General features: G+C 40.1%; 1 protein-coding gene and 2 long non-coding RNA genes across 3 annotated transcripts in view; all 3 read left to right on the top strand.

Annotated features, from left to right (window-relative positions):
• Positions 1 to 1,162: 1,162 nt before the first annotated feature.
• Positions 1,163 to 16,084, top strand: part of dtymk (deoxythymidylate kinase (thymidylate kinase)) — a 40,790-nt gene continuing 25,868 nt past the window's right edge. The window contains exons 1-2 of the mRNA XM_045687963.1: positions 1,163 to 1,422; positions 1,839 to 1,947. Coding sequence (XP_045543919.1) covers positions 1,293 to 1,422; positions 1,839 to 1,947 — 239 coding nt within the window. The 5' untranslated portion in view covers positions 1,163 to 1,292. The remainder of the gene's footprint in view (positions 1,423 to 1,838; positions 1,948 to 16,084) is intronic.
• On the top strand, positions 2,747 to 9,003 carry LOC106560659 (uncharacterized). Its single transcript, XR_001318645.2, has 3 exons — positions 2,747 to 3,912; positions 4,153 to 4,218; positions 5,505 to 9,003. It is a non-coding gene; the product is annotated as an uncharacterized lncRNA (long non-coding RNA).
• The window catches only part of LOC106591335 (uncharacterized), a 4,781-nt gene continuing 1,618 nt past the window's right edge, over positions 12,922 to 16,084 (top strand). Inside the window, exons 1-2 of the long non-coding RNA XR_001325274.2 lie at positions 12,922 to 15,046; positions 15,509 to 16,084. The exon at positions 15,509 to 16,084 is cut by the window's right edge and continues 1,618 nt beyond it. This is a non-coding gene — a long non-coding RNA (uncharacterized lncRNA). The remainder of the gene's footprint in view (positions 15,047 to 15,508) is intronic.

Genomic DNA, 16,084 nt, shown 5'->3' with positions numbered 1-16,084 from the left:
ATCGAGTAGATTCCATAGTACAGCAGTTAAGGAACTAGAGGAGAGTGACACACTGCCTCTCTGTGTCACTGAGTAATCTCTGACCAAACAGACACTGTCAGAAATCTAGGAAGCATATCAGCTCATAAATACCCTGAATCAAAGATGACAGGGCAGACTCCCATGATCACACAAACATATGTTTTATTAGACTAGTATATCAAGGTCATCATTTTTACCATTAGGTTTTAGGACTGAATGGAAAAGTCAGTATCTGCTGAATATGGCCTACAGTATAAGATATAATTGTATGACCAACTGAATAAATTAAGGGGATGTATTTCTCACTGCAGTACAGCCAGGGGAGGGTGTTCTCACTGCAGTAGATTCAGGGGAGGGGGTTCTCACTGCAGTACAGCCAGGGGAGGGGGTTCTCACTGCAGTAGATTCAGGGGAGGGGGTTCTCACTGCAGTACAGCCAGGGGAGGGGGTTCTCACTGCAGTACAGCCAGGGGAGGGGGTTCTCACTGCAGTAGATTCAGGGGAGGGGGTTCTCACTGCAGTAGATTCAGGGGAGGGGGTTCTCACTGCAGTACAGCCAGGGGAGGGGGTTCTCACTGCAGTAGAGCCAGGGGAGGGGGTTCTCACTGCATTACAGCCAGGGGAGGGTGTTCTCACTGCAGTAGATTCAGGGGAGGGGTTCTCACTGCAGTACAGCCAGGGGAGGGTGTTCTCACTGCAGTAGATTCAGGGGAGGGGGTTCTCACTGCATTACAGCCAGGGGAGGGGGTTCTCACTGCAGTAGATTCAGGGGAGGGGTTCTCACTGCAGTACAGCCAGGGGAGGGGTTCTCACTGCAGTAGATTCAGGGGAGGGGGTTCTCACTGCAGTACAGCCAGGGGAGGGGGTTCTCACTGCAGTAGATTCAGGGGAGGGGGTTCTCACTGCAGTAGATTCAGGGGAGGGGGTTCTCACTGCAGTAGATTCAGGGGAGGGGGTTCTCACTGCAGTACAGCCATAAAGGCAGGGTATAGACATAGGGATGTATTTTGGAGTAGACTGTGATTGAAGAAGTGTGATGGGTTTTCTTAGTTGACATGTTTTATATTGTATGATGTCGTTTTCCACCTTTCACAAAATGTGTTTGTTTGTTATTCAATACCCCGTCCAGCTGGTGGCGGTAATTCACCATTAACATTGGATGCCAACCGCCGTTAAACACCATAGAAGAATTATTTTGACATCAAGAAACCACCAGCAGTCGAGCCACATTCCTTTCTTGTTGCTATTGAAATATTTGTTCGCTATTTATAATGACATGCAGAAGAGGAGCTCTCATTGTGCTCGAAGGAGTGGACAAGGCAGGGAAAACGACACAATGTAACAAACTAGTCCAAGCACTGCAGGATAGCGGACAGAAAGCTGAGATGATGAAGTTCCCTGGTAAATTGACTTTATTGTTTGTGGCTGCTAATTTATCAAAATGAAAGGTATTTTCCTCAATTGTGTGGTTTGAAGCCGCTTTGATTGCTAATTTACCTAGACCCAAATCTCTCAGACCATACATACGTTTTGCCTTGCCCGGTTCCCCTGTCTGGGTGGAGTTTGGACCACATGGCGATGCAAAAATGAATTCGCTTTTGACTAAATGCTCTTCCAGTATTATTCTTGTTTGTACAGAAATAATTACAAAGATCGGACAGTTGATTTTCTAATTTACCTCAACCCAAATCTATCGGATTATACAAACTCGTTTTGCCTTGCCCTGTTCCTCCGTCTGGGTGGAGTTTGGGCCACATGGCGATGCAAAATGAATTCGCCTTTGATTAAATGCTCTTCCTGTATTCTTGTTTGTACAGAAAGAACTACAAAGATCGGCCAGCTGATCAACTCCTATCTTGAGAACAAAAGCAACCTGGAGGACCATACAGTGCATCTGCTGTTCTCTGCCAACCGATGGGAACTAATGTAATACACTCAGAGGCATTGATAATCAAATTGTATTGGTCACATACACATGGTTAGCAGATGTTAATGCGAGTGTAGCGAAATGCTTGTGCTTCTAGTTCCGACTGCAGTAATATCTAACAAGTAATCTAACAATTTCACAAACAAGATGTCGTAGCATTACGTTGTTCAACGTAACACTGAACTCAAACCGTATGCGCGCATGCGCCATCGTGCATAAATGTATTTTGTCCCCCTACACCAAACGCGATCACGACACGCAGGTTAAAATATCAAAACAAACACTGAACCAATTACATTAATTTGGGGACAGGTCGAAAAGCACTAAACATGTATGGCAATTTAGCTAGTTAGCTTGCACTTACTAGCTAATTTGTCCTGGGATATTAACATTGAGTTGTTATTTTACCTGAAATGCACAAGGTCCTCTACTCCGCCAATTAATCCACACATAAAACGGCCAACCGAATCGTTTCTAGTCATCTCTCCTCCTTCCAGGATTTTTCATCTTTGAACTTATATGGTGATTGGCATCTAAACTTTCATAGTATTACCACGACGACCGGCAAAACAGTTCGTCTTTCAATCACCCACGTGGGTACCTGCTTCTATAAACCAATGAGGAGATGGCACTGGGTACCTGCTTCTATAAACCAATGAGGAGATGGCACTGGGTACCTGCTTCTATAAACCAATGAGGAGATGGCACTGGGTACCTGCTTCTATAAACCAATGAGGAGATGGCACTGGGTACCTGCTTCTATAAACCAATGAGGAGATGGTACGTGGGTACTTGCTTCTCTCAACCAATGAGGAGATGGGAGAGGCAGGACTTGCAGCGCGATCTGCGTCAGAAATAGAAAGGACTTCTATTTTAGCCCTTGGCAACGCAGACGCTTGTTGGCGCAATAATTGAATAACATGGATTTCTACATTTATTTTGCGATGTGTCTGGTCAGCATGTCACTTCCTACTGGCGCACACTATAGAACGGAAGTCAGTCCAGTTGTTATCGACGATATAACGTTACTACCACTATGTCGCAGTTTGTTTACTAGGTGTCTTCAGGACTTGCCTCAAATTAATATTAATGTTGTAAGTTACATCGAATTGTTAAATCAGCCTCCGAGACTCCAGCTAGCAAGAATGAAAAAGGGTTCAAGATGTATATAGGATGCTACATAGACAACTATGAAGGTGAGTACCAAGTCAGTGACCGATATAACGTTAGCTAGCTAATTTAACTATTAACTGTAGCTAGCTAGTTACTTTGTAAAAGGATGTAACGTTGACAGAATCTACCTGAGAATGTGTGTATTTTCATTCGCTTGGTTAAGTTATGCTTGCTAGCTAAAAATCATTGTTATTCATGTCTTCTACACAGTATCTAACAGAGACATTGACAGGGGAGATCACCGTGAGGGCTGCCTGTCACAGGTCCATGAGGAAGAGTGAAAAGCCGCACAGCATGAGCGCAGGGAAAGGTTATAGATAGCTACTAGGGACCTTGTTAAACATCTCCTGTGGGACACTGTCATTATGGTCAAAATGTGTTGGAGACAGTGTCAACGTTTAATCTTATCAGTAGATAGATATTAATGATGGGTCCCAATCCCAGTTTAGAATTGCCCACTTAACAGGTTATTTGGTAAAGATATGTTGATGCAGTGTTTGGTAATTGTGTTACTGAGACACAATGTATTCCTGTATAGTTAGATGAGCCCCTAGTTAAGAAGACTAGACACTACTATGTTTATTATTCATGAGCCGCATCATTCTTGTTTCTCACTTCAGTCTTTCATCACACTTATCTTCACAGATGGTGTTAAAGCACTCCGTATCAGTGATGGTGGTCCAATGCTCCTGTGTTGCAGGAAGTGCTCTGTGCAATCATCTGGTGGCCCTTCTTTACCAGACAGCGCACTAGTTCCGTAAACCTACTAACTCGTGTGCTGATGGAATAAGGTAAATTGGAAGTTCCTAGAATGGAAACATTTTCTTGGGATTTTCTTTTTTTTTTCTCCCCCAGATAAGCCTAAACAGTGGCGTCTTAGGAACCAAAGACTGGGGGGGAAATAAATAATCTATAAATCTGTATATTTTCATCCATTTTATTTGAACTTTCGGGCTTGTTCTGTTTCTGGAGAAGTTACATGAGTCTTTGTCATAGTGATCTCTCCAACAAGGTTTTAAAATGTTTTGCAGAAGTTCTCTCTACAAAGAACTCAATGGATACATGCCTGACATGGATCTTCTCCGTGTCTCAGAAAGGTATGCCAACTTTACTCCACTTACTGCCCCTCTTGTGACAACAATGGAAATATCAGCCCCTGGTTGAGTCTGCCTTTGGGCCAGTGCAAGCTGGCAGTGTTCTGTCCTATCAGCTTCCATAGCCAAAGACCTGTGAAATAGTGAAGATTGCCAATGCCCCTTCTCCACCAATACTTCCATTAGATGGCTACAGGCTTCAGGAGTACTGCACACTGAAGAATATTAACTTCTTTCCGTGTGGCTTCGTAGTGCACCCAGACGCTCCATGGTTAGGATCCTGTCCAGATGGCATCATATTTGATCCCAGTGTGCGACCACACTTTGGACTCTTAGAGGTCAAGTGGCCAAATGTACCAAGTTATGTTGACTGCCCTTACCTGAAGATAGAGAATGGAGACCTGAAGTTGAATAGATATCATGCTTACTACTGGCAGGTGCAAAGGTCAAATCCTTCTCACAGGTTGTAGCTGGTGTGACTCATCTGTGCACAGGAGGACATCCAAGTTGAAAGGATATATAAAGATCTACAGGTTTCAAAAACTATAAGAGAGAAGGTTGACCACTTATTTTTACCACTACTTGCATAAGTGTCTCTCGCACCTCAATGATCCCCTGCATGGGTGCCAAGTTTAGTGGTTTTATAAAAAATAAGTATTACATTTACATTTTAGTCATTTAGCAGACGCTCTTATCCAGAGCAACTTACAGTAGTGAATGCATACATTTCATTTCATGCATTTTTTTTTTTTGTACTGGCCCCCCGTGGGAATCGAACCCACAACCCTGGCGTTGCACACACCATGCTGGCGTTGCAAACACCATGCTCTACCAACTGAGCCACAGGGAAGACTAATTGATGTTCTTTTGAAGTAGACTACAGTAGGATATATTTGTTTAAAAACAATGTATTTCAGCAAATGTTCAACAGTTTAATTAATCAATTACACATCTCTAACATTGTATTCAATCTTGCATTCTGGCTATTCTGTGTTTACTTGATTTCTTTCCCCCACCCTTAAACTCATTGCCTAATTAAAGCCAATAGAAGCTCCACACAAACTGATATTGACTACAACACAAATGATTGATACATGTCATAGATAAACAAATTATTTTGCTGCTAGCAAATAAACACATGTACATTTACGCTGGCTTGGCCCATGCTCTGACCAAAGGTCCGTTTTGATAGTTGACCAACAGGCACGCCACTGCAAATAATTGGTTGATGCTGCCTGAGATGGTCAGGGGGATGACTGTCAAACAGCTTGTGCTCCTTTACTCTGCAGATCATTCTTTCAACATGCACTCTCAGCCTGGCAATGGATTGGGCCTCCCTAACCTCATGCGCTGGCATCTGTGTGCGTCTTGACAGAAAGGCTGGCTGGTAGACATTGCACGAAACAATGTCATCTACGAGAAAGCCCTTATCCACCATAATGGCCATGTCGGGTGAGTAAGGAAATAATTCCAGACTGCTTGAAGATCTCCTTGTCACTCACAGATCCAGCATACAACCATGACACAAAAGTGACAGCTACATGTGGTGACATTCCCAACATGCCCTTAAAGGTACAGTGTGACTTGTAGGAAGAAAACACCTCACTGCAGTAGTAGTGAAGATGATGTCTGGCAGTGGAGTTCAGTGCAGTCGATCACTACCTGGGTGTTTGGATAGTCCTTGAACTCAGGTGGCAGGTGGGATTTGATGGTTTCCTTGGGGATCCATATCCGTGCTGATCCAAGCAGACAGTAGAGGAAGTTGGCCCAAGAGATGATAATCCGGCTCACTGTCGATTGGTGGATGCTGAACCGATGGGCCAAATCCTTCTGCTTCAGACCCAGCGACAGACGAGTCATAAACAAGAAGAACTCGCCGATTGATGGCAGTGTCTGAACGTAAAGAAAACCGTTTTAGTACAATATAGTCCTTATATTCGGTCCTTAATAAAAAACGTATATAATGTTTAACAATTACAGTAAGATCAAATAATATTCTGTTAAGTATTTAAAGAAGTTGTCCCTTACTGGTTTTCTTCGAGTAACACTTGTTTCAGATGGATTGGTGCTTGTGACTCTTATAAACTTGGTCTCTGCTGCCCGCTCAATCAAGTGCCAGAAGGCCATCAGGTCGGTGTAGCTTGCAAATCTAAAGACGGACTTTGAATACCAAAAAAGCTCATTACTATTATTGCCCATCTTCTCTAGGCATCAAGTAGCACTAGACATGACCTAGATGCTATTGATTCCTGTTTTTCTTGTTACTGCAATTGGTACTGTAATTCACAGCAGCGAATTTGTTTAAATGATCAGTTATTTAACCTGGGAAGTGGAGTAAGAACCAAATCTTATTTGCAGCAACGACCTGGGATCATTTCTGGGGGTTAACTGAAGACTAATGTAAAGACAATATACATTCAATGTGCCTACTTATGCTAAAATATGCTAGCCTAGTTTTAAATAACAATGAACATTTTCTTAAAGTTAAGATGGACTTTGGGATGATAATAATAAATAGTAATGCTGGATAATAATAATATTGTAACGACCCGGTATTGTGTTGTGTGTTATGGTTCTCATGGCTACTAGCAGGGGTAAATATGTCAGGACAGAGGGAAAGGTTGGGGGGGGTATGATGGGTAATCCCGCGGGATTTGGAAATGCATAAATAGGGATTACTGTCTCATCATCTTTCTTTTCTGTTCGGAGCCAGACATGATATAATTGTGTACGTTCGGCATTTAGCGGCGTGGGCTGTGGCCTGAACAATAGCCCAGTTTAGGAATAAACCTGTGTTCTGACCTGCACACCTAGAGTCCGTCTCTTTTCCCTTTATGACCCAGCCGGGTCATTACATTGGCGTCAGAAGTGCTTTCAAACTACGGGATCGAGACTAGGCGAGTTAGCTGTTCAGTATAGGCCGGGTTGGCTTTAGCGTGACTCGCATCTACGGTCATGATGCTTGGGGCGAAGCGGAAAATTAAGGAAGAGTCGGACAATGTGTCCGTTGTGGGCTCGGGGGTGCCCGGTCGGGAGGGTCGGGCGGCGACTGCCGTAGAAGAGCTGGAGGGCCACATGGCGGGAGTTAAATTGTCAGTCAGCAAGATGGCAGAACTGGCGGGTTTTCCTTCACACCGCTCGAGAGCAGACGTCACGGCGACGGGGATATCGACGTCACCGGGTGCGGAAATGGCGGGGCCTGCTTATGTAAACAGAGATGGCAGCGGCCTATTGCCATTAGCCACGGTAGCGGCTAAACTACCAAAGTTCAATGGACAAGGTAAATGGGAAGTTTTTTTCACTCTGATGAGACGAAAGCGTTACAGCTTGCCCTGAGGAGGCGTCGGAATGCCTGTTAACGCTAGCCCCGGACGAGAGGGGCGACTACGGTGCGCTAGTGGAGGCATTGGGGGGCCGTTTCGGCAGCGACGCGCAGCCCAACATGCTGCGGATGGAACTGAGTAACAAAAAGAGACTTCAGGGGGAATCATTAAAGGCGTTGGCAAGTGGTATTCTGAGCCTGACCAGGCGGGCTTATGCAACTATGCCGATTGGGGTGCAAGACGAGCTGGCACGGGACAGTTTTATTAGAGCGCTCTCTTCCACCGAACTGGGTAAGCATGTTCAGATGGCGGACCCACCATCTCTGCGGGCTGCAGTGGAGATAGCCAGGAAGAGGGAGCTGATCTGGGGTAAGGGAGTGAGAGTGGAAGTCGCCAGTCAACCAGAGGTGAGAGCAGCGGTGGCTGGGGTGCCAGGGGTCACGAAACCAGAGTGGGTCGCGAGTTGGGCGGGCTAGTCAAGACTGCTTCGCTTGTCATGGAGAGGGGCTCCAGGCAGCGTCGCAGTGTCAGCTCAACTCCTATTGTCTGCTGGGGTTGCGGCCAGCCTGGCCACATTCAGCGGGAGTGTGGCAGATTCCCCCGTCACCAGGGAAACGACGGTGGGTTCTCGCGCAGGGGGCAGCGCGGACCCACCGCCCCCGAATCCACTGTAAGCAAAAGAGGTACCCAGCAGCGCAGACAAGAGGGTGGGGACCTGCTCCCCCAGGGTGTAGCTGCCGCCGTGTTTCCTAGTCCGGTAGTTGTGGTGGGATGTACCACCGTTGGGGACTTCTGCAATGTCAAGGTAGAGGGGGTGGAATGTTTGGCCCTGGTCGACACGGGCTCTACAGTAAGAGGCACTTTGGAGCGGGGGAATGTGTGTGGCTTCACAACCCCACGCGCAAGAAGGGGCGGTGCCCAAAGCTGGACAGTGCATGGGTGGGGCCGTGTCTGGTGATAGAAAGAGTGGGGGAGGTGACGTACCGGGTGGAGGTCCCCCCACGGAGCAGGAAGGTGGTGGTCCACCGGGACCGATTGGCACCCTACAGAGGGAGGAAAACGGTAGGAAATGGGAGTGAGGTCTCTGATGTGAGCCCACGGGAACAGTCTAACGAGGAGACTCTAGCGCAACCTGAGCCTGGGATGGGGGCTGCTTCTTCGGAGGGCGCTGGAAATGACATTGGGGCAGATGAGTGTTCTGGGGGTTCACCAGTGAGAGCCACGGGGAGGCACAAGAGACTGATGCGACCTCCGGGTCGTTTTAAGGATTTTGTTGTGTAACCCTAGGGGCTAGGGTTTAGAAAGGGGGGGGCTATGTAACGACCCGGTATTGTGTTCTGTGTTTGTGGGTGTGTTTCTGTTCGGAGCCCGGCATGATATAATTGTGTACGTTCGGCATTTAGCGGCGTGGGCTGTGGCCTGAACAATAGCCCAGTTTAGGAATAAACCTGTGTTCTGACCTGCACACCTAGAGTCCGTCTCTTTTTCCTTTATGACCCAGCCGGGTCATTCCAATATAATTACTGTACCTTGTGTAAAAACGTATATCCTTGTCAGAACCAGGAAATCGCTGTAGACCAAAGCCGTGTTGGGCGGTCAGTTTCTCCAGCTTGGCTCGAAGATCCTCAATTTCTCTTACGTGCTCATGGTTTACCATTAGGGCCATGTTCAGGGACTGCACAGTAATCATGTGTCTGGACCGGATCAAGAGACGGCACAGTCCATAGGCAGCGCACCTTGTTCTCCATCCTCCTCAGTCGGAGCAGGAGGTTTCAGTCATCTTTCCCAAACACCAGGTCTCTTTTGAATGTGCCAGTTCCACGCGAAGACTAAGAACAACACCTTTTGTTTTGGGTATTGTCGCCCCCCCCCCACCTTTTTTCCCTCAACGAAGTCACACTTGACGAAATGTGTACTACACACCTTTGTGTGTTTGGTGACAGTAAAGTTGTAACAACGTACTGCCACCGACCACCTTTTTCTGAGCTCTACATCGACCGGGAAACGATGGAAGCTCCCAATACCATTACATTTGGAAGAAACTGAACACCGAGCCACTAAACAATATTCATTAGCACGTCCTTTGCGGGGCTGTAATTTAAACGTAGTCATTGCGAACTATTTCAGTCAGAAATGCATCGACGACAGTTAGATCACTAGTAAGCTAATGATAAAAACAATAGCAGAAATCGCTCCGGAAGTCATCAACCCGGTAGGAAGTAAATTAAAATGTTGTTGGCGGTATAATGCATAAAGCCTATTGACTGGCCATCTCGGCGAAAAATATGATTTGACATTTGTTTGTTTATCACATTTTTATTTGTAAAAGTAATATTAACACAACACATTTTATACGATCAGATAATTTTTTTTACACTACACATTGAATTATTGAACGATTACACATTATTAAACAATTTTATTTTTAACTAGTAAACCTACACATTCTGAACAATTATAGTTTTAAGCAGTGTACTGGTACCTAACTGGTCAACAATTATAGGTACAAGCTAATAGCAAGGTATATATGCTATCTTATTGAACAAGCAACTTAACTCAATGATGTGTGTGCTTGGCATCTCTCTCCAGGTTGTTGTGCTGCTTGCTTTCGCTTTCGTCCGTCTTGCTCCGGTCCTGGCTAGCTGCTCAATGGTTTCCTCCAGATAAGGAAATCCTCTTCATCTTCACTGTCCAACTGCATTGTCATGTAGCATATAAAGAACACCACACCTAACAGAAAACACCAAAACAACTACATCTTTAGATACATGTACTGTAATGATGGCCAGGAAATGCTACTTTGATAACAGGAAACACTGTCTGCATGTTTAGATTAAATGTCAAAATCTAACATTACCTAATTTTCACCATGAGTAAGTCTCCAAATGGTTCTCCTTCTGAAGAAGTGCACTGGCCTGGGAAAGAGATCATGTAAATCCTCCTAAGAGGCATGTCTGTGCTTATATTAGCAGCTGAAAAACACATTTAACCACATGGTAAATAGTTAAGTAATTAGCAACTAAATCATAGTTTATAGATGCAAAGTGTCAGGTTGATTATAGGTTATGAGACATTAGCATACTGTGTTCCCTTTCCAGTTAATGCAGGAATGATTTACCAAGCTAGTTTTTTGTTTGTTTGTTTTTCGTAAGGGGTGGATAAGCTTTAATATTGAGGATAGATTTTTGCTTCCATCAATGTAATTGTCTGCATCATTTCCAATCCCCCATATATTTTTATGTATATATGTATATATATATACATGTGTATATATGTATATATATACATGTGTATATATGTATATATGTATATATGTATATATGTATATATATACATGTGTATATATGTATATATGTATATATGTATATATATACATGTGTATATATATGTATATATGTATATATGTATATATGTATATATATACATGTGTATATATATACATGTGTATATGTGTATATATGTATATATGTATATATATACATGTGTATATATGTATATATATACATGTGTATATATGTATATATATACATGTGTATATATGTATATATATACATGTGTATATATGTATATATATACATTGTGTATATATGTATATATATACATGTGTATATATGTATGTATATGTGTGTATATGTATATATGTATGTATATGTGTATGTATATATATACATGTGTATATATGTATATATATACATGTGTGTATATGTATATATATACATGTGTATATATGTGTATATATATACATGTATATATATGTGTATATATATACATGTGTATATATGTATATATGTATATATGTATATATATACATGTATATATATATACATGTGTATATATGTATATATGTATATATGTATATATGTATATATGTATATATATACATGTGTATATATGTATATATGTATATATGTATATATATATATATGTGTATATATGTATATATATACATGTGTATATATGTATATATATACATGTATATATGTATATATATACATGTGTATATATGTATATATATACATGTGTGTATATATATATATATATATATGTATATATATATATATATATATATGTGTATATATGTATATATATATATGTGTATATGTATATATATACATGTGTATATATATATATATATACATGTGTGTATATGTGTATATATATACATGTGTGTATATATGTATATATATACATGTGTATATATGTGTATATATATACATGTGTATATATGTGTATATATATACATGTGTATATATGTGTATATATATACATGTGTATATATATACATGTGTATATATGTATATATATATACATGTGTATATATGTGTATATATATACATGTATATATATGTATATATATATATATGTGTATATATGTGTATATATATACATGTGTATATATGTGTATATATATACATGTGTATATATGTGTATATATATACATGTGTATATATGTGTATATATATACATGTGTATATATGTGTATATATATACATGTGTATATATGTGTATATATATACATGTGTATATATGTATATATATATATATGTATATATGTATATATATATACATGTGTATATATATACATGTGTATATATATACATGTGTATATATATACATGTGTATATATGTGTATATATATACATGTGTGTATATATATACATGTGTATATATGTGTATATATATACATGTGTATATATGTGTATATATATACATGTGTATATATGTGTATATATATACATGTGTATATGTGTATATATACACGTGTATATGTGTATATATACATGTGTATATGTGTGTATATATATACGTGTATATGTGTGTATATATACACGTGTATATATGTATATATATACACGTGTATATATGTATATATATACACGTGTATATATGTATATATATACACGTGTATATACGTATATATATACACGTGTATATACGTATATATATACACGTGTATATACGTATATGTATACACGTGTATATATGTATATGTGTATGTGTATATACGTATATGTGTATGTGTATATAAGTATATGTGTATGTTTATATAAGTATATGTGTATGTGTATATACGTATATGTGTATGTGTATATACGTATATGTGTATGTGTATATACGTATATGTGTATGTGTATATACGTATATGTGTATGTGTATATACGTATATGTGTATGTATATGTATGTATGTATATGTGTATGTATGTGTATGTATATATACATGTGTATATATGTATATGTATATATATATGTGTATGTGTATGTGTATATATGTATGTGTATGTGTATATATGTATGTATATGTATATGTATGTATATGTATGTATATATATGTATATATATGTATGTATATATGTGTATGTATGTGTATATATATATATACATACATACATACATACATACATACATACATATATGTATATATGTGTATGTATGTATGTATGTGTGTATATATACATACATACATACATACATACATACAAGCATGCATACTTGCTCTGCAAGGGTCGTGGCTTTTGTGGCGCGATGGGTAACGATGCTTCGTGGGGTGTCAGTTGTTGATGTGTGCAGAGGGTCCCTGGTTCAAGCCCAGGTTGGGGCGAGGAGAGGGACGGAAGCTAAACTGTTACACATACCTATTCACTAAAAGTATACTTTAAAAAAAGAACAGTCTTAGAAAAATACTTTTTAAAATCAATTAGTATATTTCAGTTTAACCACTTTGTTCTGTCTTTTCAAGTGGATTAAACTGAAATTGCAACCAACTTTCTAAGGCTTTTTTTAAACGATATGAGATTATTTTATTTTCAAACAACCGAAAGCTAATGTTAGCTAACATAATTAGACTACCAGTATATCATTAACGTTGACGTTAATTACTTTAAACCAAAAGATAGTGCAAGCTAATGAAACTAACGTTAACGCTAAATTGTCGCCCATATTGAAAATCTTCGTTAACCTTTGCTTGCCAAACTAAGATTGTAGACAATGACAGACACCATCGATAATTTAGCTTCGTCGTCTTTGGCGCCATTTCTATTGTCAATAGAAAGGGTGCCAAAGACGGGGAAGCTAAATAATCCACGGTGTCAGTCATTAGGGCACATTTACACCTCATTAACGATCATTAACCCATCTTAGATTGTAACAAACTTCGCACCGCAAAGATTAACATATTTCCACAAATAACATTTGAGTTAAATTATGAATGGTCGTCAGGAGAGGACGGCATGGATCATATAGCAATCGCAGTATTAAAAGGTAATGTTCATTTGTTTATACCCGTCTACCTTTCGCCTTAGCAAGGTAACGTTAGCTAACGTTCATTTGAATTTGAAAGTTGGCAAACCCAAGTTAGCATGCTAATTTTAACTAGGTAACGTTAGCTAACGTTCATTTGAATTGGAAAGTTGGCAAACCCAAGTTAGCATGCTAATTTTAACTAGGTAACGTTGACTGTTGGCAGTTAATAACTAAAAAACGGCCATTCAGTTTAAAACACTTGAACTTTGGTTAGATTGATAGTGCTTTATTGTCAGAAAGTGTTAATGAGGTGTAAATGTTAGTTTGTTACAATCTAAGATGGATAATGATCGTTAATGTAATTAACGGTTATTAGAACACCTGTAATGCGGAGTGATACATGTATAGTTAAAAGTCCCAGTGCTGTTAATCTACTACAATCAAATTACTTCGTCTATCATAAATACTTGTGAACATTTTCAGTTCTTTCCGCCCTTTTACTTGCGTTTGCTTTTAGTAACATTCAAGATGCTTTTGGCGGTGCGTTATCTGCGGCGTTTTTATTACTTCCTTATTTGCATTTCAGTCATTTAGCAGACGCTCTTATCCAGAGCGACTCACAGTAGTGAATACATACATTTCATTTTTTGTTGTTGTACTGGCCCCCCGTGGGAATCGAACCCACAACCCTGGCTTTGCAAACACCATGCTCTACCAACTGAGCCATATCAATAGATTGCACAGTCGCAGCCCTGATTTCTAGTTGCTCTGTGGTATTGACGGATGCACTGAGGAATATAGAGTGTACAATTCCTTCTATCAACGTGTAAAGAGAAACCACCTTCAACACTTACTTGAAGGCACCCGACCAGATGAACAGCCATCGGAGGAAAATCAAGTACCACCCGAACAAGTAAGTAGCTAGCAAGCATTTTTTTGTTGTTGTCTGGATTTACAAAAATAATTTAATGAACGGACGATACACAGACCAAAGTCATACTGTCCATTGGCTATTCGATAATTTTAGCTATAATGACTCTTATGGCAAACGCTGAGTTAATGTGAAAATAATCAATGATAAATAGGAACAAAACACTTAAATAACTCTTGGTGAAACTAAATACAATTTCAAATAATAATCTGTTTCTTTGATGTGTGGTATACAGGACAACATTCAACCCGATCAGCTTCTAGCTAACTCCATACATCTGACTCAGATGAAGGGCAAAGGGGCATTGACCAACATGGAGCTGTCACAGTGCAACAAGTAAGTTACTCGGTTGGTGACAATCTACAGAAATTAACCATAGTTTAAGTACTTAGATTTACTAATAGCATTCATAGTCAGTCTTCACAACCACTTCTCCTGTCACAAACATTATACTTGTCATGAACTAGTCATGTCCAGCCTCAGGATACTACATTCAATGATCTGACAACACATGCCACTGCTTTTGTGATAAATGCCAGAGCCAAGCATCGTCTCTCACAGGTAAGATGCTTTTTCTGAACAGAGCACAAATTTGGTTAGTTACATTATGCAGAGCATTTTGTAGTAGTTCAGTGATGGTTGAGTTCATTGTCAGTGCTAGGTTGTCCACCTTACTATTGTTGATCCCTTATGTCCTTATGTTAATGAATATGTCATAAGCAAAATCTGTATATCATCGGTATACATGATGGTGTGTTCCAACCTCCATGATTGATTCTCTTTCGCTCTCTCTTTCAGAAAGGTGTGAATGACATTGTTGCTGGTGTACAGCAGTATCAATCACCACTATTGGACAACCTCAGGAAGCAGATGGAGGCAGTGCTAAAGAAGCATTCAGGAAGCACATCAGGTCAACTTGGAAAAGATGCAATGGATATTTGACAATTTCATTGACCATTTTGCTGGCATTGCAACAACAGGACAGTGTTATTAAGAAGCAGTTTAGCTGTTTGGACGTAGAGGAAATTCCAATTGCTGGAACCAGTGTGGAGGAGGATAAATACATTTTCATCAAAGACAAATTATTTCATTATGTACCATTAGTCAAAAGTCTAGAACATTTCTTAACACACCCAATGATTTTGTCTGTGGTTGAAAAGGGACCTAAGATGTGCAGGGAAAGTTGTTTTCATGACATTGTTGATGGTGCTCTTCTAAAATCACATGCCTTTGGTTTCTCTGAAAATAAGGGATTGCAGATTGTTCTGTACACGGATGAAATAGAGATCTGTAATCCACTAGGATCTTTTGCATCAAAAAACAAGTTGTTAATGGTGTACTACACCCTAGGAAATATAAATCCAAAATACAGGT

Source organism: Salmo salar, chromosome ssa10 (assembly GCF_905237065.1).
Source record: "Salmo salar chromosome ssa10, Ssal_v3.1, whole genome shotgun sequence".
NCBI classification, from domain to species: Eukaryota; Metazoa; Chordata; class Actinopteri; order Salmoniformes; family Salmonidae; genus Salmo; species Salmo salar.
This window is presented reverse-complemented; position numbering and strand designations above follow the sequence as displayed.